The 27,299-nt window shown below is 46.0% G+C and overlaps 1 protein-coding gene across 2 annotated transcripts in view; it reads right to left on the bottom strand.

Moving 5' to 3' along the window:
* The window catches only part of LOC307228442 (Golgi apparatus protein 1-like), a gene marked incomplete at its 5' end in the record, with an annotated part of 56,024 nt that overhangs the window by 10,618 nt on the left and 18,107 nt on the right, over positions 1-27,299 (bottom strand). For both annotated transcript variants that reach the window (XR_013844085.1, XM_079998094.1), the window contains 16 exons: positions 1,120-1,212; positions 1,314-1,431; positions 2,050-2,138; positions 2,233-2,346; positions 2,588-2,650; positions 2,894-2,980; positions 3,310-3,447; positions 4,891-5,044; positions 5,777-5,878; positions 6,421-6,542; positions 14,528-14,745; positions 14,882-15,068; positions 15,757-15,828; positions 15,907-16,110; positions 16,838-17,053; positions 22,710-22,796. Coding sequence is in view for 1 of the 2 variants with exons in the window: in XM_079998094.1 (XP_079854220.1) it covers positions 1,120-1,212; positions 1,314-1,431; positions 2,050-2,138; positions 2,233-2,346; positions 2,588-2,650; positions 2,894-2,980; positions 3,310-3,447; positions 4,891-5,044; positions 5,777-5,878; positions 6,421-6,542; positions 14,528-14,745; positions 14,882-15,068; positions 15,757-15,828; positions 15,907-16,110; positions 16,838-17,053; positions 22,710-22,796 (2,064 nt within the window). The remainder of the gene's footprint in view (positions 1-1,119; positions 1,213-1,313; positions 1,432-2,049; positions 2,139-2,232; positions 2,347-2,587; positions 2,651-2,893; positions 2,981-3,309; positions 3,448-4,890; positions 5,045-5,776; positions 5,879-6,420; positions 6,543-14,527; positions 14,746-14,881; positions 15,069-15,756; positions 15,829-15,906; positions 16,111-16,837; positions 17,054-22,709; positions 22,797-27,299) is intronic.

Below are 27,299 nucleotides of genomic sequence, written 5' to 3'. Positions count from 1 at the left end.
GCGAGAGAGGAGGTGGTGGCAGATTGGGTGACGAGGACATTGAGACCAATTTTCTTTTACAATAGAAACAAAGCATTTCTGATACTTTTATAGCCCCATTTCTAGCTTAAAGTGACCATTTACAGGGTTCATTCTGGTGTTTTAAAACAAAATTAAATCCAAGGACTTTCAAGTACTTTTTTCAGTAATTCCCCCCCCCCCATTTTCAAGGACCTTGCTCAAAACAAATCAAATCAATTCACAATGTGATCTTTATTAATTAAAAGATAATCAGGATTGCCAATCTTAATCTCATTGTACGTTATTTATATTAGTATATACACCTCTGTGTCCCACGGCCCCAAGCTTTGCAGGGATCCCGTGGGGGACCCCGGCCACCACCCGCCGCGAGTCTAGAGGGTCTGGAGGGTCTAGACCCCGGGGCCGGGCCACGGCACCCAGTCAAAGCCAGCGGAGGACCAGGACCGTGCCCCCTCGCCACCACTGGGCCGTTGTATATATCTTTGTATCTTTTATTAATCTCATAGTCATCTACTATTATAAGCGTCTATTTCCAACCATGCTGGATTAAATGTACATTTCTCTGACATAATCGATGAATAACAAATCCAGGGGTAATATCAATGGCTTTCCACGATCCTTCTCCACTTTTCAAGCACTTCAGTACTTCAATTTGTGAGGATGAAATCCAAGCACCTAGAGCACCTGCTAAGAACCCCGCATTTAGCATAAAAAAAAAAAAAAAAAAAAAAAAAAGAAATCTCCTCCTGCGACAAAAACACCGGACGCAGTTTAGTTCACATCCTTTTGCAATATTTGTGTCCTTTAAAAATAATAGGGTAACTTTCTAGTTTCTCCTCTGTCGCACCCTCAAAAGTAACGCTGAGAAGCTAACCATCAATCCCATCATTTGAAAGCGGTACTTGGTTGGACGCAAATGCAAAAATGCGTTTGAGGATACATTGCGATGTGGCCCCAATATAAGTATACATATATATAAAAAAAAAAAGTCATTTATTAAATACATTTTGTACCTCAGTTCATAGAGATGAATCATCTGCTTCAACAGGGATCTAAATTCGGTTCGGTTGTGTGTTGCATTTGCCAAAAGCGTCGTACCTGAGCGTTGCCAAAAGCCACGTTGGAGCAGAGACGGCTGATGTCGGTCTTACAGGAGTCGTACAGCTCGGGCTCCAAACGAATATCCTCAGACTACGAGAGCAGAGAAGGACATACACAGGCGAGGAGAACGAATGGATCAGGGAAGAAAAGGAGGAGGTTAGTAATGGAGGGAGAGGGAGGAGGGGTTCTACCATCTCCAGCTCCTCCACCCGGAGCTGCTTGCGGCATTTGAGGGAGACGCGCTGCTCCCGCGCCTCCTGCAGCGTGTCGTTCCGCACGGTGGTGCTGAGGCAGATGACCACATCAACCCTGCGGAGAGAGGCAGGATGGTGTAAATCTGGGGCCACATTGAAATTTGCTGATTTTTTTGCGCACGCACACGCGCACACACACACACACACACACACACACACACACACACACTTTTCTGAGTTTCCGTGAAGGCGGCATCGCTTCCTGCTGTCTCTTGTCCCGATACAAAATGTCTAACCAGAGAGCTGTGTCCGCGTCTTCTCACGTGATAACCAGAGAACGGGTCCACTAGTTAATCGGATGGTGTCGTTCTCTCGGGTGGATTAAAATAAATGCTAAAATGGGTTTGCCAAAATATACATTGGCAGCTGCTAATATACTTGGGCGGCCTGCCCAAGTAAAGTCTATGTGTGGGAAACACTGATCTTCTCGCAATATTTTGACACCAAAACACACACACACACACACCTACCTACACACACCCCTGCCCGCCCGCCCGCCCGCCCGCCCACCCAACACACACCGATGACAGCTACGTCTCGACAGTGTGACTACCCTGGACTACCACAACTGAGCCCGATCTCAAATCTTTGCCAATTCGGCCTTGAAAAAAAAAATCACATAATGTGGCCCGAGCTGACGGAGACAGGTCACCGACCAACGCCACCATCTTACTTCTTCTTGATGTTGGGACACAGCTTGAGGACGTCCTCCTTGCAGGCCATCTTGAACTTGTAGGAGAAGCGGAAGTCTTTCATCTGAATCTGCAGAGAGGAAGGGAGAAAGGGACTTTAGAAATCGACAGGCTCGCGATGGAAAATTGACGCCGTGGCCTCGCTACGCGGCGCCGGGACCGACCAGCTGAAAGTGGGTGACGCCCACGGCGCACTTGTCGTTCATCTCTTTCTGGTGTTTGTTCTGCACCAGGCACTCCATCAGGTCGCCCGTATCGATCTGGTTATCGGCCACATCCTGGAGAACGGAAGCAAGGACGGACAAACGGGGAGTCAAAATCCATTTCTCATCTCATTCCATTAAAGTCAGCCCTGAAAATACTGAGGAGAAGCTGGAGAGATCCACTACTGAGACGGCAAAATGTGTTATCGAACGGCAAATATCGATACTCGAAAGTATGGATGCAATTTGGATAATGCCATAAAAGTACTGAATTTCCATAGCCAGCACAAGAGGGAGGAGGTGTGTGTGTACTCACATGACAGTGGGTCTGGATGACGGGCTCACATGCCCTGATTAACAGAGCCTCAATCTGGATGTCCTAATAAAAAAAAAAAAATAGTAAATAAATAAATAACACAATGACGCATGTTGGCTTTTTCCCCCCTCAAATTCTCTTTAAAATGCAGTGGATACAGCATCAACTGAATCAATGTCAAGGAAAACGATCAATGGGGAGGCCATGCCAGATGTACAGTTAGGAAGCACACGGTATGGTGCACCCAGGGCGTGCGAGGTTGGTTGGCTTGGTGAATTCACATAAAGCCATCCGAGTCTCCGTTACCTCCGATTCGAGCTCGGTCACGTTGCCGACCACCTCCCTGCAGGACGACACCAGGTCCTCCAGGTGGTCCTGGAGACACTCCAACTCCTGGACAGACGAACAGATTATTATTTGTCATTAGTAGTCATTAGATTTTATGTGTATATAATTTGGTATAATTGGATCCTTGTAGGCTTATCGCGATTAATATGCATGGATTGCTGTCATGTATTAAAACAGAAACTACATGACTCTTAGGGGGCCAGCGCATTTGTATTGGATTTCAGTCTGTTTCTCTCCATGTAAGTGAGTTGTGTATGAAATGAGCGTTTTATGCATCCTTGTGTACGGATTATATGATCCAGATATTCACACCTTCGTTTCTGATCCACTGTCCCTCCCATCTCATCTATTTTAAAACCCTTCAGCAGCAGTACCTGTCCGGTGTCGGTCTTCTCGCTGCACCACTTGCCCAGGTCGGTCATGCAGCGTCTCTGCAGCTCGGGGTCCAGCTTGACGTCCAGCGCCCTCTGGTGGAGGATCCTCTGCACCTCCACCTTGCAGTCCCGAGACAGCTGCGCGCACAGGGAGACAAGCGTTTCATATCCCACGTTCCGCCGGAGCCGTTTCACGGGTGCGTGTAATTATCGCGGGATTCTCCAAGCAGGAAATGATTGTTTTCCATTCAAGCGAGAGAAATTACCTAATTGAGAATCGGGCGCAGAGAAGAGGGGGCATGCAAATGCTTGGACCTACCACAGACAGACACACTCACCCTCTTTTGGGCTATAATGGGAGAATGTAATAATAGACAATCAAGCTGTCATGTAGGTCTCATCTCATTGGCAGCTGTAATTGCAGCAGCTACAGCCAATTAAAACATTGGCTGTCTGTCTACTCAGGACCAGAGCTGGTAAGGGCAGACTATTTTGTCTTGTTTAAACACTCCTCAAATAAGTCTTGAATATTTATTTATTTTATTCTTTGCAATGGCGTGCGCCGGAGCAGTCCGCGTTCGGAACACGGAGAGGAGCTGGAGAGCTCGGACTGATTGCTGCATCGAAATAAGCAATTACCTTCCCGGAGGCCGCCAGGGGCCGTGCGGGAAACCGTCAAGATTACAATCAATGTCAGAGACATTGTCAGTGCTCCGGTCATTATCATCACCACCACCATCATCATAATAATTACCATTGGATCTTTTTTTTCCCCCTTCATCATTATCACCATTATAATATCATCCTCATCATCATTATCATCACCACAATCCACCGATTTATAGGTAGGTAGGACTGATTGATAGGGATTTATTTGCGGTAACCATCACCGACTTACGTCGTCTTCTGGGTATGGCTGTTGAACAAAAACAATAAAAAAAAAAATGTCACTTGACTTTGCACAGTTCAATGCGTTAAGTGGTTGAAAACAAAGTGGCTCAACTCTGCAGTGGGTATTTCTGGCGGTGGCGGGGGAAACAGCGACGTCCCCCCGTCTGGCTAAATGGAGTGGCACAACGCTGGCACGATGTCAAACACCAAGTCAAAGCATTGAAAAGACATATTTTTCGGATAATTAAGTTTGCTACGGTCGGCCAGAAGCCCAGCTGTGAATCAAGCTATAAACGGTATCAAACTGTGAAAAAGGCCTTTATTCTTAGAGTTTATAATTTGAGTGTTGTGGCATGGCGCCCCTCAGTAGGGATCACCCCACACAGCCCGGGTTCAAATTCAATATGATATTCAAACAATTCATGTCAGATCCTAAAGCACAGTCTAAAATGAATGATTTTGAGGAGCTCCAACCTAAAATGTCTCAATATGATGTTTTTGAGGGAATTTCCTTTGTAATGCTCTGAATATGGTTTGGTATCATACTTCAGACCATATGGTTTAATCTTATTAAATCATTGGTTTCTTTCGACTTGGGAGTGAATAGATACACACAATAACATATTCCAACAAACTTAAAATGACCAATTCTGAGCCCTAATCTGACACAGGGGTTGCGTGCGTGCGTACCCTCCTGCCTTGCTCCTCGGTGCGGTAGGCGTGTCGGTACAGGCAGGAGAACACGGCCCCGGGTGGCATCAGCTCGCTGGTCTCATTCCAGCCGCGGGTGTGGCAGAGCCGGATGGCGTCACCATGGCACTTCTTGTACAGGATGGGGTCCAGCCTGAGGGACAGGAGATGCACTCGTCACAGGAGCTCTACACAACCACACGTCAGAAAACCTCTAGTCCTTATGTGCCAAAAAATATATATAAAATAAATCAATGAAAACTAGCTTGTGTAACCATTTATTTATACATAAAATGTGAATAATATCTAATAATAAAATATATAAACATTTTTGATATGTTCCTTTAATTTAAAATAAATTAAATAAGGTATATTTTCATATTTAGAATATATTTTATAAAATTAATCTTCCAAACATTTCCAAAACATTAAACACTTTTATATTACATTAAAGTGTATAAGTGTAAACTGTAAGCTTTGAGCTGCGGTAGCCATTTTGCTGGAGATCAGCCAATGCTCTCAGCTTTTTCCATGCTTTGCGTGCGATGGAAATGCACCTTTGCTGCGATGTGAAAATCCGCCAAGCATGTTGTAAGTTGTGGGCCACACTGAATTTGACATGCTGAATGGTGCGCTCAAATAATATCTATTTTAATGCCCCTTCTTTATGTATGTCGACGTATTCTAACAACGCCATACCGCGGCAGTGATGCTGCTAAGGTCAGGGGTTCCATTCCCCGAAATGGAGTAAGAGAGATGGAGCGCTGAGACATAAATCCAGATGACGAGATGAACCAGGAGAGGAAGAAAAGATGGGAGGGCACAGAAACAAAAGAGTAACAGAGGGGGGAGGGGGAATACAGCAGAGAACAAATGGAGGACTGACTTCCAGTCTCTGGAGATGAAGTACTGCAGCTCCAGCAGCCGGTGCTCACAGTCGCCCACCATCTTCTCTGTGTAGAGGTGCTCCATCAGACACGACAGGATCCTACACACACCACACACCGCGCGCGCACACACACACACACACACACACACACACACACACACACACACACACACACACACACACACACACACACACACACACACACACACACACACACACGATAGATGTGTCAATGTCTTTTATATAAATAGTCACACAAAAGAAACACGCCTCGGCTTGCAGAGAATTGTGAGGCAGGTATTGACGGCGTAATTAGGTTTCCTTAATTAGTGTTTTATTGTTTATATTTGCCAAGCTACTTCGCTTGACGACAAGGTATAGCACTTCAGTACAAACCAGGTATAGCACTTCAGTACAAACCAGGTATAGCACTTCAGTACAAACTACTCTAAGAAATCTTTCACAGCCAGTTCCTGGAGTGTTTTAGTGTGTTATGTGTACCCTGTGCTGTGCGTACTTGTACAGAAACACATGGAGAGATACTTAGGACACACATTTCCAAATACATGTGTATTTCTGTTGAAAATATCTATGTATTGTATTTGTGTGTGTGTGTGTGTGTGCGTGTGTGTCGAGCTCACATGGGGTCCCCGCTGCGGATGTGCTTGCACGCCGTCTGGATGACCGACTCGCAGGCCTCGTTGAGGGCCCGGTCGATGCGGTAGTCGGCCCCGGGATCCGCGGACTGGATCAGGGTCTGGAGCTGCGGGGGGGGGGGTGGTGGTTGGAATAAGTCAGGGAGAGTATCAAAATGTGATCAAAACCACATACAGTATGCGTTCAGGTTCCTTCTGCTCTCGCTGTTTTACTTTATTTCGAACTCGAGTTCTTACTATGCCTTAAAGTCTCTCCAGACGGCTCCGGCAATGAAGCTGAAAGCCCTCATAACCAACCAAGTCTCAACTTGGCCTTGACACGCTGTGATTGGACCACTAGGGCACCCATCATAAAGCTCGCCCCCCAGTGAAAATACTAGGTCACCACCTGTCACCCTTTCCTCTTTGCTTATTCAACCCTCCGCTGTTGAATCAAGACGTTTGATCTAAAGAAAGAGAAGAAAAACGAAGTTCATGAAGGTGAAGATTTGTAGGGCTGTACACGACTCAGCATTTTGTCAGTCGAACTGGATTCGGCTGTTCAATGCAAATATTTGGCTATTCGGGTTGAAACGAGCCGGGCAAGCTCGGCTCTTCCTATAGGCGTGATCTATACACGTCCGGCGATACCGGTGACACCGGACATATTACAACGGGGGGTGTGGAGTGTCCCCGTTGTGCACGGGGGCTTATTTCCGTGATAAGCCCCCAAGCACATCGGGGATAGTCCGCGAGGGATACAGGTCCCGATCGATCCCTGATCTAAGGACTCCTATAGCCTCCTCTCCTCCTGTGATAAGCACACCGTGCCGCACAGCAGCAGACACTTTCACTTTTGAAGCGTCCAACAAAGTATTGATAACACGCTTATTTTACAAATTATTTTATAAATTACATTGATTGATTGTCAAAAAAAAAACAAAAAAAAAACACAGTGGGGGTGGTGGGCAAGTAATGTAATTGGTGTACGCCCGAACACCATGTAACACCAGTAACACCAATAACCACGGCAACCCTAGCTGGAACAAACATCCTTTCCTCCTGCCCCAGCAGCCTCCGGCTTCAGCGGTTGAGGGGCAGAACGGCTCGGAGGACCTCAGTCACTACGGAGGGTGGGATTCGTGTTACTGGACCGTCAGTTCGACCTTGAATTTTAACACCAAAGAGACAATCTCTTGTACCAAGTCCCGTTCCAGCGAAAGCCGCATGGCTAATGTTCACACAATACACACAGTCTCTCTCCCCCGTCCCCCCTCCATTTTGTTCCCTCAGTGTGCTTACGGCCCCTGTCCAACTCGAAAACATGAGCGACATTGGGTTTTGATAGCTGCCAGGTGTTATGTGTGCAAGGTTACGTAATGTTGTCGGGGTTACTTGACGGTCAGGTGATATAACTTCATCTGTATGTGGAATCTCCACCCACGAGCACTGCCGTGGGTATGTTGGGGTGGTAAATAATTTACCTTCACACCCTTTATTGTTGGTATGGATGGATTCTTACACGCTAGGATTGGGGTTTGAGGTCACATTTGCCGACTCGCCATTTGAATGGACTGCCCTGCGTCTTTGTGGAACTATGTCTCCGCCTTTGGCGTTTGCATAGCACACACTGGTCGGTGAGAGTTGAGGGTATACAGTATGGCATAGTAAGAACTCTCATTCTTCATTCGTAAAATCAGGGTTGTAGCACAACTCCAATGTTTTTATGAACCTCACAAAATGGCCGCTATGCAGCATCGACCCAGAGTGAGCAAAGAATGTGTGTGAGGTGAGATAAGAAATGATAAAAAAATAAAAAACAAGAACACAAATCTTACAATGTCACAAGTAGAGCTGGAAAATATGGCCAAAAATGTTCTCACTATATGTTTTTTTTATATTGATCGATGTCGATAATTATTCCGATATATATTTATTAATAATAAAAACAATAATGCTTAATTTATAGTTTTAAGTGAATTCTAATGGCTTCACGTCAAACACTGAATAAAAAAAAAAAAAAACATTTGTAAACAATAAGAGAAATAAATACAATAAATATATATTATATACATTTACAAATATAATATAATCATCAATGTCATTTGAGAACAGTCCGAAAAGCTCCCAAATCTGCGCTCCGTGATTATATGCAGACCGAAGGACGCTCCCAGACCGTGTCAGACCAGATGTCATAGAAAACCACTTTTTCCGATTCTTTGTTTAATTCGCTCTCCTTTTGCAGGGATGGGGGCCACGCTGGGCGCAGGCTGGTAGGAGGGTGAGTTTGAGTTAAAGTTGGTGTTGGCTACGGGGGGGGGGGGGGGGGGCTTGTCCCTGCTGTGCGCTGCCCAAACTCATCAGCAGTGATCTCCTACGACCGCGATGCACTCGTGGATATAAAGAAAATCTCTGACGGAACAACTTTGGGACATTTCATCGGGTGATCCAGAGTGGCCGGCGGAGATTCTACGCGGCAACACTTTCAACACGGGAAAGCAAGGCGGCATTTGGACCAGAATGAGGACGCAACCTTACTGTCCACCTCTGCCCAGCATCCTACTGGCCAATGTCCAGTTCTTGGAAAATAAGATGGATGACTTTCGAGCTAGGATTACATTCCAACGGGAAACAAGAAACTGTTGCGTCCTCTGCCTGATGGAGACATAGCTGAACCCGCTGGTGCCAGACCACCCACGCCATACGTCCAGCCGAGTCCTTCGCCATGTTCCGTGCTGACAGGTCGGGGGGGTTGGGGAAATCCAAGGGTGGAGGCGTCTGCCTCATGATAAACAGCAGCTGGTGTAACCCCAACAACATCAAGGCTCTCTCCCGCTCTCATGCCGTCCATTCTACCTCCCCCGGGAATTCAGCACGGTCATCATCACGGCCGTTTATATTCCACCGCAAGCGGACACCGACACAGCACTATCAGACCTACATGATGTGTTGTGCAGACTTCAAAACAAACACCCAGAAGCGGCTGTGGTCTTTAACAGGGCGAACGTTAAAAAAGTTCTGCCTAAGTTCCATCAACACATCACGTGTGCCACCAGGGGAGATAGAACTTTGGACCACTGCTACACAGTGTACAAGAACGGATAAAAGACCGTCTCGCTCCTTGTTTTCGGGAACCGCGCCACCATCTTGTTGCTTCCTGTTTACAAGCCGAGCATCGTACGTGGAACTGTATTGACGAGGGACGTAAAGCGGTGGCCGGACCAATCAGAGGTGGCGCTACTGGATGCTCTGAGTGATGTCGACTGGACAATCAAGTTCCAGTGACGTCAGCGAGTTAACGGAAGTTGCTATGAGTGTAATAGCCAAGATGGCGGACAGCAGCGTTCCCACGATGAAAGTTAGGATATTTCCTAACCAGAAACAGTGGGTCGATAAATCCATCCGAGGCGCTCTGAATGCTGGCACGGCCACGTACAACGACGGTCTTGTATCCGGCAACCTGGACAACTACAATATGGCATCCTATAAACTGCGGAGGGCGGTGAAGGACGCTAAACTGACATACAGGGACACAGTGGAGCTACAGATAGCGCCACGAGACACCAGACGCTTGTGGAGGGGGCTGCGGACTATTACTAACTACAAGAGCAACCACTCCTCATTCACAAGTGTCGACGCTTCCCGAGCTAACAAGCTGCAGTTCTTTTATGCGCCATTTGAGGCTGACAACAACTCCCCTAGCTCTCCGGCCAATTTGAGTTACACCGCTGGTTATGAGCGCGCACCCTGGAACACGTCAGGAACGCTCTGATGCGTGTGAACACCAGGAAAGCTGCGGGACACAGATGGCATATCTGGGCCAGTACTGAAGACCTCTGCTAACCAGCTAGCCCCGGTGTTCACTAGAATATTCAACGCATCCCCGGCCGAGTCAGTGGTCCTGTGCCCCTTCGAGAGGTCCACCATCATCCCTGTGCCGAAGAACGCCTCTCCAGCCTGCTTGAATGACTACTGGCCCTGCTTGAATGACTACTGGCCCTCTCCTCGGTGGTCATGAGTGCTTCGAGAGGCCGCTTAAGGATAACATTGGCGTCTCCCTCCCCCGCACAATTGACCAGAAGCAGTTTGCATACCGGCCGAATAGATTCACGGACAACGCGGTCTCCCAGGTATTGCGCACCACGCTCATATACCTGGGTGGCCAGAAGGGGGGCTATGTGAGATTGCTGTTCATTGACTACAGTTCAGCTTTCGACACCATAGTCCCCACTAGACTGGCTGACAAGCTGCTGGAGCTAGGACTGAACACTCCGCTGTGTGACTGGATCCTGGACTCCCTCTCAGCCAGGCCCCAGGTGGTTAGGGTGGGGAGGCACAGTCAAGCACCCTCACCCTGAACACAGGATCCCCCCAGGACTGCGTCCTCAGCCCCCTACTGTACTCTCTGTACACACATGACTGTGTGGCCAGGTCCAGCTCCAACAGCATCATCAAGTTTTCTGAAGACACCGTCGTGGTGGGCCTGATCACCGACGATGACGAGAAGGCCCACCGAGAGGGGGTGGCTGACCTGTCACTCTGTTGCCAGCACAACCGAAAGGTTGAAAAGTCAAACTAAGGAGCTTATTGGGGACTTTAGGAGAGGATTAAAACAGAGGACGCACGTGGCGTTGATCATTAATGGGACTTCAACAGGGTGAGCAGCTTCAAGTACCTGGGAGTCCACATCACGGAGGTCTTAACATAGACTATACATAGACACTGGTGAGGCAGCGTCTTTACCACCACAGGCAGCTAAAGAAATTCTGGGTCTCGGTGAGGATCCTCAAGTCCTTCTACTCTGGAGCAGTGGAGAGCATCCTGACGGGCAACATCACTGCCTGGTTTGGGAACTGTACTGCTCAGGTCAGACGGGCCCTGCAGAGGGTGGTGCGTTCAGCTGAACGTACCACTGGAACTACCCTCCCCTCCCTGCTGGACTTATACACCAGGAGGTGTAGTAGCAGAGCCTGCAGGATCATGAAGGATCTTCACCACTCCAACAATGGACTGTTCCAGCTGCTGCAGTCGGGCAAGGATCTCTGCAGTCACGCAGTGAGAACAGAGCGATGTATATGTCACACACTACCTTACTTTATTCACATACCACTTTACTGCACATATCTGTATATACATAGTCCATTCCTTTTATTTCTATTTTGTATTCCTGCTTTGTATATGACCTTTTTTTTAACTATTCTTTTATTCTACTTACTAATTGAATTGTGTGTTAGGAATCAGTTATTTTGTAAGTTACTTAATGAGTTACTTAATTATTACCTAGTACCTATTGTGCATAATCTCCGGGTTCAGTGCAATGTCATTCACTACATATATGTATGCTCGTATGTATATGTATGTGACAAATAATCATCTAGAATCTTGGTTGTTTCTCTGCTGTACGACTGAATGTCTTTGTAGGCAGAGGAAAACAGACTAAAAAAACAAACGAAAAATAAATCAAATTTATTATCTCATTACAGTTTATCATTGTTATCATGGAAGATTTTATTGTGAAAATTCAAGATCGCTTTATCGCCCAGCCCTAGTCACACACACCAAAATGCAAAATGCTGTGCTGACAGAATGACAACTGGCTGCCGTCCCCCGCTATTCTAGAGGGTGGGGCTGGTGAGGTATTTCGGGTGTGCGTGTGGGTGTGGGCGTGGGGGTGTCGTCCTTGATTAAAATTTGGATCTTTTGGTCCGGCTGCTCCCGAGGCTACTGATAAACTTTTCACATCTTATAAGTAGTCGGTTTCATTGCCGTAATTAGGTTCTTTAAAAGAGGACGGGGTGTTGGACAAATAGAAATACGAGTAGCCTCGTTCCGCAATGACTCATAGTTTTACCTGAAGGGAAACCTTCAACCGTGTGGAATGTAAAACTTAAAAAGATGTCAAACTTCATCAGCACGGTGACTTTCCAACAAGGGGAATTAATACATGGGACATTGTTTACACAAACCACAAAGGCGCATACACGGCTGCCCCCCTACTCCATCCCGGGCTCTCCGACCACATTAAAGTTATGCTAAAGCCAGAACATAGACCACAAGTGAGAGTCACAAAACCAGTTCAGAAAGGGATTCTTGTGTGGGCTGAGAGTGCCACCTCTGCACTGTAGAACTGTTTTGACGCCGCTGACTGGGCCATGTTCAAGCAAGCAGCCAAATACAACCAACACACTGACACATAGGAGTACACTGAGGCATTGACGATCACTAATAACCCGTATACAGCTGGCATTAACATGTGTCTTTGGTGATCTGATCACAAGATCTGATCACTCATGGTTTGAGATCCGATCTCTCAGACCAGTTCGGAGGGGGTCTGGGCCGCATATGGCCACATTCTTTTAGCAGTGTAAACGCAAATGTGTCCTGGGGATCGCCTGCTCAACTGACGTCCTCGCGAAAGCAAAAGTATGTGCACATTCGCACACCGACGGTGTCATGTTAAATGGCCTGGAAAAGTCTTCCTGTTAGAGAAGTGCAGGATATATTATTAACTTTAAGTAAAGTACTTACACAAAAACATTAGAGTTTTGACTTATTTAAGCCCCATAACAATGGAAAGCAACGGGAAGATGTGTTTGACGCGGCACCAGCACGGGACACAAAGGTTTTTTCTTTCGTTCATTCCATTATGCAGTGATCGGGACAGTCCCTTAGCTGTTTTTAAAACACAATTAAGTTGTTTAGTTAGTAAGTTGTTCTTTAGTAAGTTCTTAGTTATTTCATACAAGTAGGGAACTAACAGAAATACATAGAGCTAAAGTGAAAACACTGTTTTTATTTGTTTTGGCTGGACCGGAGATGTCTGCCCATCTCATTTACTCAGTGATTGGGACAGTCCCTTATATCAATGTGTTTAAAGTTTTTGTTTCATACAAGTAGTAAACAAACAAAACAAACTAAAATAAATACAAATGTCTAGATAGTGCAGTGGACCGGTCTGGAGTTCGAGACAAATTTGCTGATTACACAAGTGTGGTGGGTCTCATCAGCAACAATGACGACTTAAACTACAGTAAGGAGGTTAACCAACTGGCCACGTGGTGCAAAGATAACAATCTTTCCCTAAATGTCAGGGAAACAAAACAGATTGTCATTGACCATCGGACAGCCCACACCCAACATCCCCCGCTGACCACCAACGGTTCTGCTGTGGAATGGGTAAGTCGCACCAAATTTCTGGGTGTGTACATCAGCGAGAACCTCGCCTGGACTAATAACACTGCATCACTGGCCAAGAAAACCCAGCATTGTCTTTACTTGTTCGGGAAGCTAAAGAGAGCAAGAGCTCCGGCACCCATCATGTGCTCCTACTACCGTCTAACCTTTTTCCACCAACACAAACCTAGTTCTGGTTCTGGGCTGGTACTAGTGCCGGTTCGCAGTTGGTTCAACTTGCGAACCTTCACGTCACTGTAGACGTCTGCATACGTCCCCGCCTTTTCATCAGGATGCGGGACAATTTTATATTATTAATTGGGCTCCAGCGCACAGGGACATTCTCAGAATTTTGAAATCTAAAACTTCAGGCGTCTCGTTTGAACCGGTATGTCACAAACAACCCTCACACAGCCTCTTCGGTCTCTAATCTGGGAGGAGATACTGGAGCCTCCTAGCCCGCTCTACCAGACTGTGTAACAGCTTCATACATCAGGCTGTCAGTCTCCCTCCCCTCTGCCTCCAAAAACCTTGGACTGTAACTTACTCATCCCACCAGCTACATGTCCAACAGCACCAGCCATTAGAACTTTCTTATACAAATATATGCACACACGCACGCCCACTCAGCACTAGCCACTTTGTAGAGAACACAACTGCTATAAACCCGCCGCTAGTTACTCATCCTGGGGATGATATACTACTTGCACGTTCTTTCTATTTTGCCATCATTAGTTTTTGTATTGTTCACCCCTGCCCCCAGCTTAACTGCAATATTTAACTTTTCAGTACTTTTTAGTAGTTTGTTTTTATCCTAGTTTGTTTTTATCCTCGTTAAAAATGCATCTTTAATACAAATATATAAAATACCTCTGACACCCTTTAAGCTGTACCTGTGATTCTGATTGAAAGCAAACAAAGACAATAAGCGCGTGCTCACCGCGCTCTGACAGAGGCTGTCCACGGTGCTGCTGCGGTCCCCCCGTCCCACCCTCATCAGGCAGTGCAGCGTGCGGCCCTTGCGGTGCAGCCCCGAGCAGTGCGCTTCGATCTCGCCCCGGCAGTGCAGCACGATCTCAGGGCTCAGGGAGAAATCCTCCATTAGCATCCTCCGGTAATCGAGCATCTCCCCCTGGCACTCCCCACTCACCACGCGGCCTGGACACAAACAGGTTTAGATATAGCTTTTTACAGACACACACACGCACGCACGCACGCACGCACGCACACACACGCACACACGCGCTAACTTTCCAAAACAGGAAACAGGTCAAATTATGCTGCCCACACCCACCATGGTGCACGGCGGACTCCAGGCAGAGCAGCAGGTAGGAGAGCCGAGCCTCGCGGGCGCGGGGCAGCGTGTTGTCCAGGTTGCAGTGTTGCTTCCGCAGGTCGGCCTTGCAGGCCTTGGCCAGCGAGTAGCTCACCCTGTAGTCCTGCGCGATCAGCTTCTGCCGCGTGGTCAGGGCCTCGCGACACTGCAAGTAACGCGGAACTTAGGTGACGGCCTCTCAGAACAGGAGCGGGATTATTTTTGCAAATAGAACGCAGCTGGAAACAAACTGAGCAGTTTGACTATATTAAAACACAACCAAAGGCACAAAAGACAAGACGGTAAGAGCAAACAGGCAGGATATTGAAAATGTATTGAATGGGGCGGAGGGGTGGGGTAGGAGGAAAAGAGGAGAGGGATGGAGGTGAGGACAAAGGGGAGGATGGGGTGGAGGAGAGAAGGATGGAGAGGTGGAGGAGTGAAGCGGTAAAACCATGGTTGTGCAAAAACGAAAATGTTTTTCTGGTTTGAAGTGTGAATTGATGCCAATGAAAGAAAAAAAGCTTGTTCTTGTGATGAATATAGACTCTGGGGAAAAATAATAATCCTCCCCTTTCCTTGATTTTTTTGTATGGGTTTTAATCATTTTCACAAAGACTGCAAGCATTGAGTAAAGAGATGTCCACTTGATGTTTGCTTCTAAAGTTTCTGCTTCCGGGCAATCCGGCACAACAATACATAGTTCGCATCTCTGATTGGTTTTAAATTTGATCTTTTCGCCGATCACATATTAAAATGGAGCATCCCAGACGGACGACAACCGGCGACAACCAAGTGATAATATTTATCCAGGCTCGCTGGTTGGGACTCATGGCGGATGTTCGGGGACGTACCTTCTCTGACATGGCCTCCTCAAACTTATGGTTGAACAGACACTTGTAGACCTTCCCTTCCCCTGCCTGGGTCTACAGGAGACACGGAGAGGTGAGGTGAGATAAACCAAGACGTGACAAAAGAGACAGGACCACGCAGATGAAGCCTACGTTTTCACAGAAGCGCTCGCGGTCGTTCCGGCAGGAGAAGTAGAGGTAGCGGTCCAGGTGGAAGTCGTCGGACGACAGCTCCGCCACGCGCATGATGGCCTTTTTACACTCCTCCCTGATGGGCCGAGCCTGGTCCGGCTGCTCCACCTCCCTCACCAGGGCCTTCTCCAGACAGGCGATCACCTCTCCCTGGGAGTGCACGTCCTGGATGAAGGAGAGGAGGAGGGAGGGGAGGGAATGGGACCAAGAGAGAGGAAAGAGGAGGGAGAAGAGGGATCAAAATGACGACGGAGCAGAGGATTTGCAGACACACTCTCAAAGACTACAAACCATCTGCCACCATCATGACATTTTTGTTGACGATTAATTGCAATAAAAAAATTTAAAAATAATTAATTTGCAATAATTTGATATAATAATTAAGAAAAAAACGATTTACAATTGAATTGAATTCATCTTTTTTGTTCATTTTATGCCTCTATAATGGTGGCATAAAATAAAACTTGTAATGAAACTGAATGTCCACGTATTCTAGAAGAACCATTAATTGCCATTGAATATTAGGTATATCAATTTGGGTAGACGGCTCATTTTCCTCAATCCAACTGATGGAAACAAATTCATATTGCGACATAGGTTGAGAATTCCCCTGACATTTGGGTGGAAACGTAGGACTGTGGAATAAAAAATAAACTACAATTACCACATCGCGATTGTTTACCCCCGCCAACCAATCAAGTTGCAGTTTACATCCATGCTCTCTCTCTCTCTCTCTCCCTCTCTCTATTAAGTGCATTTTTAACAAAATGGAAGCCATCACTATATTGACATTGGCAAAGGCCTAAAAACGTGATCTGCTGTGTGACAGTTCCGCACGCGCACGCACGCACGCACACACGCACGCACACCCACACACACCCCACCCCCTTACCTTATGTCCTACGTTGATGCTGCCACAGCGCAGTGTGTTGATGTCTTCCTTGCACTTGTCCATGAAGCCGCAGATGAGCCGGTAGTCGCTGAAGACGATGCTGGTCATCTTTGTGATGTACTGGTTGCACTGGTGCTCGCTGACGTTGCTGCGGTGGTCCACCAGGCAGGACAACAGGTAGCCCCGCCCCCTCTCCTCTTCGTTACACTCCTTTATCTGCAGGTGGAAGAGAAGCAGGTTTTACATTCGGGATGACTTGTATGGTAGGCAGGGGAGGGTGTTTTTTATTTATTTATTTATTTATTTATTTATTTATTTTCTTTTTAAAGTGCATTTTCCCTTTTCTACTTCAGCGAAGAAAATGTTGAGGCCAAACTGATTCTGATTTGTACAGCCAGACATCACTGTGAGTTTCCCTGTGTGAACTGAAAAACATACCACTCTGCTAATGACGTTTGTTTTTATTGGAGCCTTTGCTGATGTCTTCAGCTTCCTAAAGGTCTCTTCACTGATCCAATTCCTGGACGAGGAGATCCCAAGCTCTGATATATACACGCATGCACTCAGGGGCGTATTCGCAAAGTTGTTGCGCGGCTTTTGCGGCCGCTAGACCGGCGCAAATAACAGAAAACGCGAACGTCCAAATTCACAAAGCGCCCGCAAACGGGGAAATAACACCGCTAACTGCGCTGCCACGCAAATAGCTTCTCAATGCGTCGGTGCTATTTGCCAGTATGTTAATAAGGTATTATTCATACATGTGGTGCAAAATTGGCCCCTTGCCATGCAAATGAGCCTCGCTGCAAATAGCGTCCAATTCACAAACACTGGCACTAATGGCCACACACAGTTAAAGTAAATTATTACCACCTGTAGAAACTGGTGGTAACTGCACTACCAAAGGAAAAAAAAAAAAAGGCAGCGCTGTGCGATAGGTCTTCAGAGAGCTGGTGCAACTGAAGAACATTTATAAAGGGTGTGACGCCCAGACTTTCCAGTGTCTGACAATTATATTTTGACATTATTATGATGTCACAGCAGCTGTAGGTAGCGGAACGTGCAGCAAAACACACTCCAAAAGAAAGCTGCTGTTACTGTGAATACTTTTTTGTACAAAAAGGCATTACAAACCTTGACAAAAACAGTTCTATAATTCCTATTAAACTCAAAAGATATAAAAAAAACAACTGAAAGTTATGGGGAATAGTGATAAAGTGGTCAATATTGGCATTGAACAACAGATGGCATCAAACCTGCAGGACCATGGACAGCTCCGCAGGCCGCAGCCTTTCCTTTGCAGCGGCCAGAACTTATATGAAATTGAAATATATATTTTAAATGATCTATAATCATACATATGAAAATATATGAAATCAAGTGTCATTTCCACATTGTAATATTAAGATTCATTGAGAACTAGAATTTCTTACGTAAAAAAATCACACACACACACACACACTATATATTATATACCCCCCTCCCACTGACGCAAAAGATTATTCACTTTTCCACATGAATCACTGCAATCACACACCACAAAACAAGAGCAAATTACACTCAACAGCCAAATACAAAATGAGTGCAATAACTTTTATGAATCGTATGCTAAAAAGGCGCAGATAGAGGGCATTCCATAAATTCACAGTCGTTCCGTAAATTTCCCCAGTCTCAAAGTAGTATCATTTTCCTCAAAGTAATATAGTCTCCGGAAAACTGCCAGAACAGCTGTGAATGGAAGTGTGTGGGAATGGAAGCAGGTGGAGCCGAAGCCAAATAGAGCACAAATAGTGGGTTTTTACGAATATTTCTTTCGTACAAATATTTAAAAGATGTGTTTTCTGGAAGAAAAACAAAAATCATTCGGAAAAATGGTGAGTCTGATCCGAACCGTGGATCCTGGCTGCAAAGACGAGAAACTGAAACACGTCCAGGAGACAGATCTTATATTCTTCGATTTCATCATTTCTCTTCTTAAAAATGCCACTCGGCCCCAACCTGCCTTGTGTCAACAGTCTAGGCTGGTGGCGGTGGTGTAATGGTGTGGGGAATTTTTTCTTTCCACACTTTGGGCCCGTTAACACCACTCAATCATCGCTTGAATGCCACAGCCTATTTGAGTTTTGTTGCTGTCATTATTATATATAATATCATATTATTAGTCTCACAAGTGGTGCTAATGCACCCCATGCACACACACACGCCTGGAGAAATTCAGCCTCTGCATTTCTCGCATTCTAGCTGTCCTTCCTCCAGGGGCAGCCAGGAGCAGTGGGCAGGCCTCACATCGCTGGCACCCGGGGACCAATTCCAGATGTGGATCCATATCATAGTCAGAGACAGGACAGCATACTGCATGTTTGTAATTTATAGAATAGAAAGGCTCCTAATTGGGAGACCCACCTGAGCATGGTGCCAACAGCGCCACAGGCGGGAATCAAATCCAGGAGCCTCTTGTAGTGAGGCAGCAGTGCAAACAATTTGCCCATCTTCTAATGGCTACTTCCAGCGTGATAATGCATTATGTCACAAAGCAAAAGTCGTCATAAACTGGTTTCATGAACACAACAATGTGTTCAATGTTCTTCAGTGGCCTTGCAAGTCACAGGATCTGAATCCAACACAACACCTTTGGGAGAGTTGCAGCATGAATGTGCAGCTGACAACCCTGTTTCTAACATTTCTAACATCTCGGTTACGCACATTTTAGTATTTTTAGAGCTTATTGTGCGTAAACACTGGGTGCCATGACATTTCAGTGCATATATGTATGACCGTATGTATTTGTATGTGACAAATACCCTCTTGAATCTGTGCAATCCATGCCAAGAGGCTATTTTGAGAGCAAAGGAAGGGCAACCCTAGTATAAGTATAGTGTTCCTAATAAAGTGCTGAGTGTGTGTGTGTGTGTGTGTGTGTATATATATATATATATATATATATATATATATATATATATATATATATATATATATGTTGATCAGCAACAACATTAGGACCACTGACAGGTGAAGTGAATAACATTGAACATCTTGTTCTAGTGGTTCCTGTCAAGCAGTGGGATATATAAGGCAGCAAGTGAACAGTCAGTTCTTGAAGTTGTTCTTGAAACAGGAGAAATGGGCACGCATAAGGATCTGAACACCTTTGACGAGGACCAAATTGTGATGACGAGACGACTGGGTCAGAGCATCTCCAAAATGACAAGTCTTGTGGGGTGTTCCTGGTATGCAGTGGTTAGTACCTACTAAAAGTGGTCCAAGGAAGGACAACCGGTGAAGGGGCGACAGGGTCATGGGGGCCTAAGGCTCATTGATGCGCCTGGGGCGTGAAGGCTCGCCCATCTGGTCCACAAAAGAGCTACTGTAGCACAAGTTGCTTAAAAAATGAATGCTTGCTATGATAGAAAGGTGTCAGAACACACAGTGCATCGCAGCTTTTTGCGTATGGGGCTGCGTAGCCGCAGACCAGTCAGTGTGCCCATCGGGACCCCCTTCAGTCCTGGCATTCATGTGGCTGTTACTTTGACACATACAGTACCACCTACCTAAACATTGTTGCAGACCAAGTACACCCCTTCATGGCAACGGTATTGCCTTATGGCATTGGCCTCTTTCAGCAGGATACACTGTAATGCACCCTGCTGCCCCCCGATCTGCCAGGCCGAGCACATCTGGTACCTACTGCGGCAGCAGGGGGCCAACCCCTGTGCCCTCTCTCCCATGGAGAGAGGGTCCCCCCCATGGAGAGAGGGTCCCCCCCATGGAGAGAGGGTCCCCCCCATGGAGAGAGGGTCCCCCCCATGGAGAGAGGGTCCCCCCCATGGAGAGAGGGTCCCCCGGTCCACACAGACAGTGCAGTCTCCATAGTCCTGTACTGAGTGCTCGCTGAAGTGCCGGGGTCTGTGGAAGGGGCGCTGTAACCATGGTGTACAAAAAACAAGTGCTTATTTTTTTAAACATAGACACCACATATGTGGTGAGTACATTACTGTCATTAACATCCTGTCCACTGCCCAAAGCGCCGACAATGGGCATGTGAGCTTCAGAACTGGACCATGGCGCAATGGAAGAAGGTGGCCTGCTCTGATGAATCACGTTTTCTTCGACATCATGTGGATGCCCGGGGTTAGGGTCCGATCCAACCAAGCATCTGTGGGATGTGTTGGAACAACAAGCCTGATCCATGGGGGCCCCACCTCACAACTTCCAGGACTTAAAGGATCTGCTGCTAACGTCTCGGTGCCAGATACCACAGGACACCTTCAGAGGTCTTGTAGAGTCCAAGCCTCCACGGGTCAGAGCTGTTTTTGCAGCACGAGCAAATAAAATTAAACTCAAATTGTGACAATTTCAATTTACCTGTTCAGTCAACATGCTTCTCTCGTCTCTCTTATTCCAAAGTGGTGTTGATCATTTACACGGAGCGCTCTGTGCGATCGTAAAGCCATGCCTTTGTCTTTGCGACAGTGGCTCAAAGGTTGTCTCTTGACCCTTTAAAATTACAACTACAACACAAAAAAGTGTGCAAAGAGTGAAGGGGTCTGAATACTTTCTGAAATCACTGTGTGTATATACCGTCTATAGTATTTTTTGAAGTGTATATTCAAGTGTATAATATACAGTGTAAAAATGTTTAATTATCAACAGAGGAGTGTACAAATATACTTGCTTTATGCAAATGTATGTTTATTGGAAATCAATAAACAACCCAAAACAATGACAAATATTGTCCAGAAACCCTCAGAGGAAGTGCATTTAGCAGAAAGAAATATGCTCAAATCATAACATGGAAAAGTCAATCCCAAGAGGCAACAACAGCACAGATGGGCATGTTGACCTGTGGCGTTGTGATTGGCAGCCTCTCCAGTAGCTCTGTCTGTGTGTGCTCATTTTTCAACTTTGTTTTTACTTCACTTATTTGACCGCACGCATTGTGCAGATCCTTTTTATCCTATGTATATGGCTCTTTCTTATCCGCAAGACGGTGGTGGACTCCTTGTTTAATCAAGGCAACGGCTGCTCTCACGCAGAACAATGGGGCACGCCGACGATGTTCATCTCATACCAGAAGAACTGAGGCGCAGTTACCGGGGACTGCAGAGCTGGCGCTAAGCTAAGGCTGAGCTACTGGCAGAGCAGTGGAGGAACAAGCCCCATATGCCGTCGGTAGCCAGGGGGAACGTGAACTCGCTGGCCATCCTGGTGAGGAACCAGAACATCTACAAACCGTGTAGTTTACTGTTTCACGGAAACCCGGCAACACCACGGACACTAATGTGGACAGGGACACGAAGTTAAGCGGCAAGCGCAAAGGACGGGGGACTCTCACTGTTCGATAAACGTCAGGTGGTGCAACCCAGGACATGTCGCTGTTAAGGTGACTGTCTGCGGTCGGGACATGGAGCCGCTGGCGATGAGTGTCCGAGCGTATCCCATTCCCAGGGAGTGTTCGCACACCATTGTTGTTTGTGTGCACATCCCGCCACGAGGGCGCCCGCGGAGACCACGTGCGACGCGGTGACGTGATTCAATTCCCTGTGTGACACGTCAGCGGCATGTTAACCACAGGTCAGGCAAGGGGCAAACGGTCATAATAACACAACGTGTGTTAATGCTTTAAGAAAAAAATGACTGGCGTTGAAACAAATTTTCGTTAATTTGCGTTATTATCATGTTAACTTTGACAGCCCTAATATGAAAAGAAAAAGGGGCTGCATTTATAAAACAATGTCATTAGTTGGAAAAAAAAAAAAAAAGAAGGACTTTAGGTTTGATTTGGTTCATCTTAGAGAAATAGGGTTTGACTCTCTGTTCTAACAGGGTTATTATTAAGAGGCATCAATCCGCCCAGTTTGGCGTGGTGGAGGCTCACCTCTGAGATGGTGCTCTTGCAGACCTCCATGGCAACCGACTCGAACTTGGGGTCGGTCGTCAGGTTGAGTTTATAGTTCCATAGGAGCTGAAAGAAGAGAAGAAACGGAAAGCAGGGATGAGTCTCGCAATGTGCCGCCGCCATCAAAGTCAAGGCAAATTTATTGAAACTCCCAAAATGCGAGTTCTCTCTCCCCCCCCCCCCCCCCGTCTCTCTCTCTCTCTCCCTCTCTCTCCCTCCCGTCTCTCTCTCTCTCTCCCGTCTCTCCCCATCCCTCAACTCATCCTTCCTTTTCTTCTGAGGCGCTCCTCTCCTCTCTCCCCCACTGCCACACTCTGTCACTCCACTTTCCATCTCTCCCCATCGCCTGCTCCTTTATGCCACACCTCATCCCTCTGCCCTCTTCACCCCCCTTCCTATCTCACTTCTTTTTTATCACTCAGCCTGCCTTAGTTCAGCCTGTCCTTCTCCTTTGTGAGTGGGGTCCTCCCGGGCTTTTAGCAGTTTTATCAGCCTCAGATAACTCTTTATAAGCCGTTACAAAAAGACTAGACATTACGCTGTCCCCCAAATAACATTGCATACAAAGGCAAAGACCAGGGGTGTAACAATGCACAAATTGAATATCAATTGTGACTTTGACTGTGGTCACAATTGGATGGGATGTCCTGTTTTCCCCGGTTCTATTTTATTAATTACAATAAAGTGCACTTAGAGCCATTTGTGACACATAATTTGGTTTAAAACATACAGTATTTTGTTTTATATTGAGTATCTTGTCTAAAAAAAAAGGACAGCATTTTTAAAGTTATGTCCCAGGGTGGTAGCTCCGAGTCACTCTAAATCTGTCTGTCAGAGCATGAATTTAAGACAGCGTTGAATTTGACTTCCGTACAGAGTGGGGTGGTGGGTACAATAGGCGTTTTAACTTTGTGCCTTCAACAACAGAAAACAGAGTGGTCCACGTCGATACACTTTCCAATTGCATTCATGAAGAGGCTGCAGGAGCACTGAGCGGAGCGGCAAGCAGCGTACCCTGAAATGCAGCTTGGAGCCTCTTTATTTATTTATTTATTTAAACCACCCGGATCAATTTCTCTCTGATGTTTGAATCTGTGTGTTGTTTCTATTTGTGCTTTTATGAGAAGTGGGTACGGAACAGTCGGCAGGGTCCCGCGTTGCCTTATCAACTACGGGAGCATTTTGCGTTGTGCCTGGCTGACAGAAATGAAATCTTGCCAAACGCGGTGACTTAGAAGAGGAAGAGGGGGTTCTTCTTTTCTTTCATCAATTGCAGTTGCCGGTGTACTTGTTTCGGCCAAATTATAGTTTCTTTGTCCGCATCTCCCGGATTTTGTGACCCCCCCCCCCCCCGCGCGCGGGCTGTCCCTGTGCCTACAAGCGCCGCACGTGCAGGAAAAAGTCAAATAGGCGCTCTCCCCCGCCGCACCTTTACCACAACTTGTCTCCACGAGAGTACGAGGACAGCCAGACGGAGCTCAGCTCACGGAGAGAGATGGCCCGGAGAGTGGGAAGAGAAGAGAACGTCTGCGGGCAGAAGTGGAAGTATCTGCGAGACAGATAAAGTCGAGGAAGAGGAAGGATCGCCCGAAGCAGCGACGGGCTACAGAGACTGGACGGAGACGAGAGAAGAGGGAAATGAGGCCGTTTGGGCCAGATGGTCGGCAAGAATGCTAATGAAACGAATGAAAACGAAGAGAAGGGACGCGCAAAGGTTGAAATCGATCGGTTGCTGTACCGCAGCAGGAGGAGCTCTGCCAGAACCATCCCAGCCAGCGCCGTTGTTTTGTGTGTGTAGAGAGTTACTTTCACATACTTTTTTAAACATCGCACTACTTTGATTCTGTTTTGCTTCTATTTTTAAACTTTAACTGTTATTTTATTGTTCTTGAAAGTGATGTTCTTTGAAGGGTTTGTCACGCAATCAGAATAAAAAATATAATAATAATTTAAAAAAAAAGTTCTGAGTCTTGCTGCGTTTTATTATTCATGACCACGGGAAGAGGAGAAGAGACAAAGGAGCTCTTTGTGTTGTTTTGAATAGGGATTGATTGATTTCTAGTGCGCTTGTGTGGAACGCGTCCGGACACCAAAATGTATACACTGTCCGCGTCCGCATAGCCAACGTGGAAAGTATATCAGGGCCGGTTTCAGTGTTTTGACTGCAGCAAAATATCCCTCCACTCACTGTCGCCCCCATCTCACTGCGACTGCCAGACTCAGGCAGCATGCATATATATACAGTACCTTCACTTGTCCAATAGAATGGCCATGGCCGTAATTGAGACTCGTGTGTGTGTGTGTGTGTGTGTGTGTGTGTGTGTGTGTGTGTGTGTGTGTGTGTGTGTGTGTGTGTGTGTGTGTGTGTGAGAGTGTGTGTGAGAGTGTGTGTGTGTGTGTGTGTGTGTGTGTGTGTGTGTAAAGACTGAGTAAATATGTGTTTACATGTGTATGCATGACCATGTGTTTTTTGTTATGTATGTAGGGCTTTGTGTGTATGCATGCCTCGGTAACTAGGTCTGTGTGGGTTAGGGATGTTAGTAATTAACCGTTTAACCGCGACAATAAGAATTTTGACCGAGTTATCAGTTAAGCAGTTTAAAAATATATCATTAAAATAAAGATAGTTTGCTGCATCATAAAAGAAAGGGATGCTATACAATCTATTTCTTAAATTCGACTCACGCGACACGTGGCGTGAGCGGACAACCCCCATCACCATAAATAATAAAATATTTTTTTTTCATTTTCATTTATTTGCTGGTGAAAGTTACAGGAGTGCATAAGGCGTGTGATATGAAATATAAACACAAGAAACACAAAAACTGTTTAATTATCATCACTGACTGTCTTCCCTCCTATATTCAAGGGCTTCTGGAGAGACTAAACTTTTCAGTCACTCCGCTCGTCACTTCAGCTTTGTACGCCACGTGCGAGGAGGCGATTCAGTCCAATAAACATATGGGGGATTTCCTTGTGTGTTGTGTGTTTGATTATTATTCCTCGGGCTGTACCCGACTCAGAATTTTGTCAGTCAAATCGGATTTGTCTGTTCAATGCAAACATTAAATGTTTGCATTGAACAGCCAAATCGGATTTGTCTTCGCGGTTTCACAACAGTGAAACAGTGAACGCGTACTACTCTTACACAGTGTGTAAGAGTAGTACGATTTTAAGGTTGAATTCAACCAAAACGTTTGCGCATTGTGACTTCACTTCATATGGAATATGGATGAATGATTTTCACCTGGACGCTCGCTTTAAAGGAAACCATCGATCGATGTTATTTAGGGCTGTTCCACGTCTCGGAATGCGTTTCCCCATGTCATCTTACAGGAATATTTAACTCCACGGTTTAACATTTTTCTACTATTTATAAATCAAACTCGGTTTTGAAAATACAAAAGAACACAAATCTAGAAAAATCTCATTTTCCTCCAAGAAAGGTTTTTTCAACTTATTTTAGAAATGCTCGAGATGGCGAGTAATGCTGTGGTGAGAGACATTTGACGATTTGGCAGGGGCGCATGGAGGAACGGGGCAAGAGCGCCGTCCCTCCGATTAAAACAACAACAAAAAAAATAAATAAAGTGGTTTTAGTTGTTAGATTTGGAGGAAGGGTTCCAAATACAGTTCCACATCTCTCTGCAATCGGGGCGCCGGATATAATTCATAATTATAATTTGTAAGGTCCAATAAAAACAAACCGTATAAAAGATATGTAAAATATAAAAAATATATATTTTATTTTTCGGGGAACAGTGCCCTAATGTTTTAACCTTGTCTGATAACGGTTAATGAGGGTCGGCTATCAGTCAGAAAGAAAATAATTCTAAATTAGAGTCCGTAGTGTGTGCGTGTGAAAGAGAGCATGGATGAGTCTGTGTTTGTGTGTATGTTGATGCATCTCAGTGGGTGTAATCGACCGAGGGGCATTTAATACAGCCGACAGCGTGGGTCTGGAATAGAGATAACTGGTTATTTAACCTTGTGGCGGAGCAGAGGAAAAAAAATCATTGAACCATTTACTTTCTGATGTTCTAACCTGGGACACTATTCAACCACTAAAAAATAAAAAAGACCATCTCTGTAGCTGCTGCTCTGAGATCCAATCGGCGCCAATAAGCACCTCACGCTTTACATTCTAGAAGAAAAAAAAAGCTGGAAAGATTCTGAAGGAACGTCAACATCAGGAAAGAGATGTGAACGTGTTTGAAAGCCTTTTGGAACTTATTTATTTATGCACAATTTGTCACTGGCATATGTTCTTTTGGTAGCACAAGCAACTAGGGACCTCTTGTCGGCAAAAAATTACCCCAATACAGGCTTGTTTATGTGCCTGTATATGAGTAAGTAAGTGGTGTTTTCTGTGTGATATTAATGCCTGTAAAAGAGGCTTCTGAATGGAGTGTTTACACGTATGTGACGGAGCTGAATCATCAGCCAGCATGTCCCCACTAGGGACAGATGCATATATAACAACTAAAGCGTTTTACTGTCAACAGTCTATTCGACCCTCTCGGGTTTTCCGCATCTAGCTCGGTGCAGCCGTACTAGCAGTCGAGATGG

Source organism: Zeus faber, assembly GCF_960531495.2.
Source record: "Zeus faber genome assembly, chromosome: 3".
NCBI classification, from domain to species: Eukaryota; Metazoa; Chordata; class Actinopteri; order Zeiformes; family Zeidae; genus Zeus; species Zeus faber.
This window is presented reverse-complemented; position numbering and strand designations above follow the sequence as displayed.